Genomic DNA, 1,729 nt, shown 5'->3' with positions numbered 1-1,729 from the left:
CTTCTTCTTCTTCTTCTTCTTCTTCTTCTTCTTCTTCTTCTTCTTCTTCTTCTAAATCAAACAACTTAATTCTGAAAGGTCACGCCTCATATATATACATATATACCTTCCAAAAACTCACAGGCTCACCTAGACAGCAACATGTTGATTTTCTTTTCATTTTTCCCAGAGCAACTTGTTAATGACTAGATTCTAATCAACGAAAGACGGTTATTAATGCAATCAATGATGCGACCGACTGACACAATTCAGGAAGTGGGCTGGGCGTACTGACCTCGGATGGATAACAGAAAAAAAAGCTGTTGTTGTCATTCTTAATTCGTTTGTGGAGTAGTCACAAAACGCGAATAGTCGAATACTATAGTCGAATCATCAAAGATCCTGCAGTGTTCTGCTCTCAACTCTCAGTGCAAAGAGGAAGAGAAAAGCCTCACGTCACACTCACGTGACGTCTATCTACCAAAATGGAGGTGACGAAGAGAAGGCCGTTGTTTACATCGCTTGTTGCGTTTGTTATTCTTTCTATTTCGCTCTGGAGTGGATATTGTTCTGCTGCAGATCATGTCACATCATTTCAGCAAAGTGTTTCAGATGTAGAAAGTGAATCTCATTCTGACCAGGGGTCGTTTTTACGCCTTTTGCGTAAACGTAGAGACGCTGTTCCAGATGATGTTACGACGACTGAATCGGAAAAATACGATCAGCGTTGTTTGAATCAGAAAGAGAAATTTTCGGAACTTCGAAACAGCATCAAGGCTGGCCAGCGACTAGAGGAAACGGTAAAAAGTGTTGCATATTGACTAGTAGATTCCGATTCTTAGAAGGTGGTTTGTTTATACGTTGTTTATATTTCGATGTAGCATTGTCCCACTTTTGACAGTTGGGCCCGGACTTGTGAAACAGCAATTTATAATCATGTGTGTAAGTCATATTAAAATCACATGATGTTGACTGTTGACTAGTCTAGATCTAGAACAGTAGTAGTCTATCCTGAAACTCATGACACGACCTAACGTTCACATCCTCACATTAAAGTTTCATTCTTTTGTGAGACTGATGCTGCCCTGAAATTGAAGCGTTCAACTTGAACTTAAAATCTCCCAAGCCCAAGCCCAAGCCCAAGCTGTTCTAGAACGAGGCGTTCTATTATAAGACTGCGGTTATTGGTACAATAGTGCGTACAACTCTAACTAGATCTAGTTATTAGTACAATCAATTATTTTTTTCAGGAAAATTTTAAATCTAACTGTAAAAATATATATCAAATTATGGGAATACAAGTCAAAGGGGCATGCCCCCCCTACAACCTCCCTGATTTTCTTTTTCCCCCTGCCCTGGAACCCCCCGATTGGTCCAAAGCACGACAGAGTGACGCTGTGGCAACTAACGCGGCGTTAATTGTGACAGAGTGACTCTGACAAGTAATGCGGTGTTAATTGCGACAGTGAGTCAGTGACAAGAAAAGAAGTTAAAAAGGAAAAAGAAAACTTGTAAACACACACACACACTTGCATACACACACGCACTCACACACCCTCTTCTCTCTCACACACACGCACACACACACACACACACAGTACAAATTATGAACATACACACGCACACACTTACACACACAGACACACACACATGATGATACCCTCACACACACAAACGCACACCTCACACGCTTTATAATGGCCTTAATGCGGGCGCATGCTCTCTCTCACCACACACACACACACACACA

The 1,729-nt window shown here is 41.3% G+C and overlaps 1 protein-coding gene across 1 annotated transcript in view; it reads left to right on the top strand.

Annotated features, from left to right (window-relative positions):
- Window positions 1-413: 413 nt before the first annotated feature.
- Window positions 414-1,729, top strand: part of LOC101860057 (sortilin) — a gene marked incomplete in the record, with an annotated part of 30,054 nt that continues 28,738 nt past the window's right edge. Inside the window, 1 exon segment of the mRNA XM_013089651.2 lies at window positions 414-779. Coding sequence (XP_012945105.2) covers window positions 465-779 — 315 coding nt within the window.

Source organism: Aplysia californica, unplaced genomic scaffold (assembly GCF_000002075.1).
Source record: "Aplysia californica isolate F4 #8 unplaced genomic scaffold, AplCal3.0 scaffold01008, whole genome shotgun sequence".
NCBI classification, from domain to species: Eukaryota; Metazoa; Mollusca; class Gastropoda; order Aplysiida; family Aplysiidae; genus Aplysia; species Aplysia californica.
The sequence above is the reverse complement of the archived record's forward strand: the minus strand, read 5'-3'. Positions and strand labels throughout refer to the sequence as shown.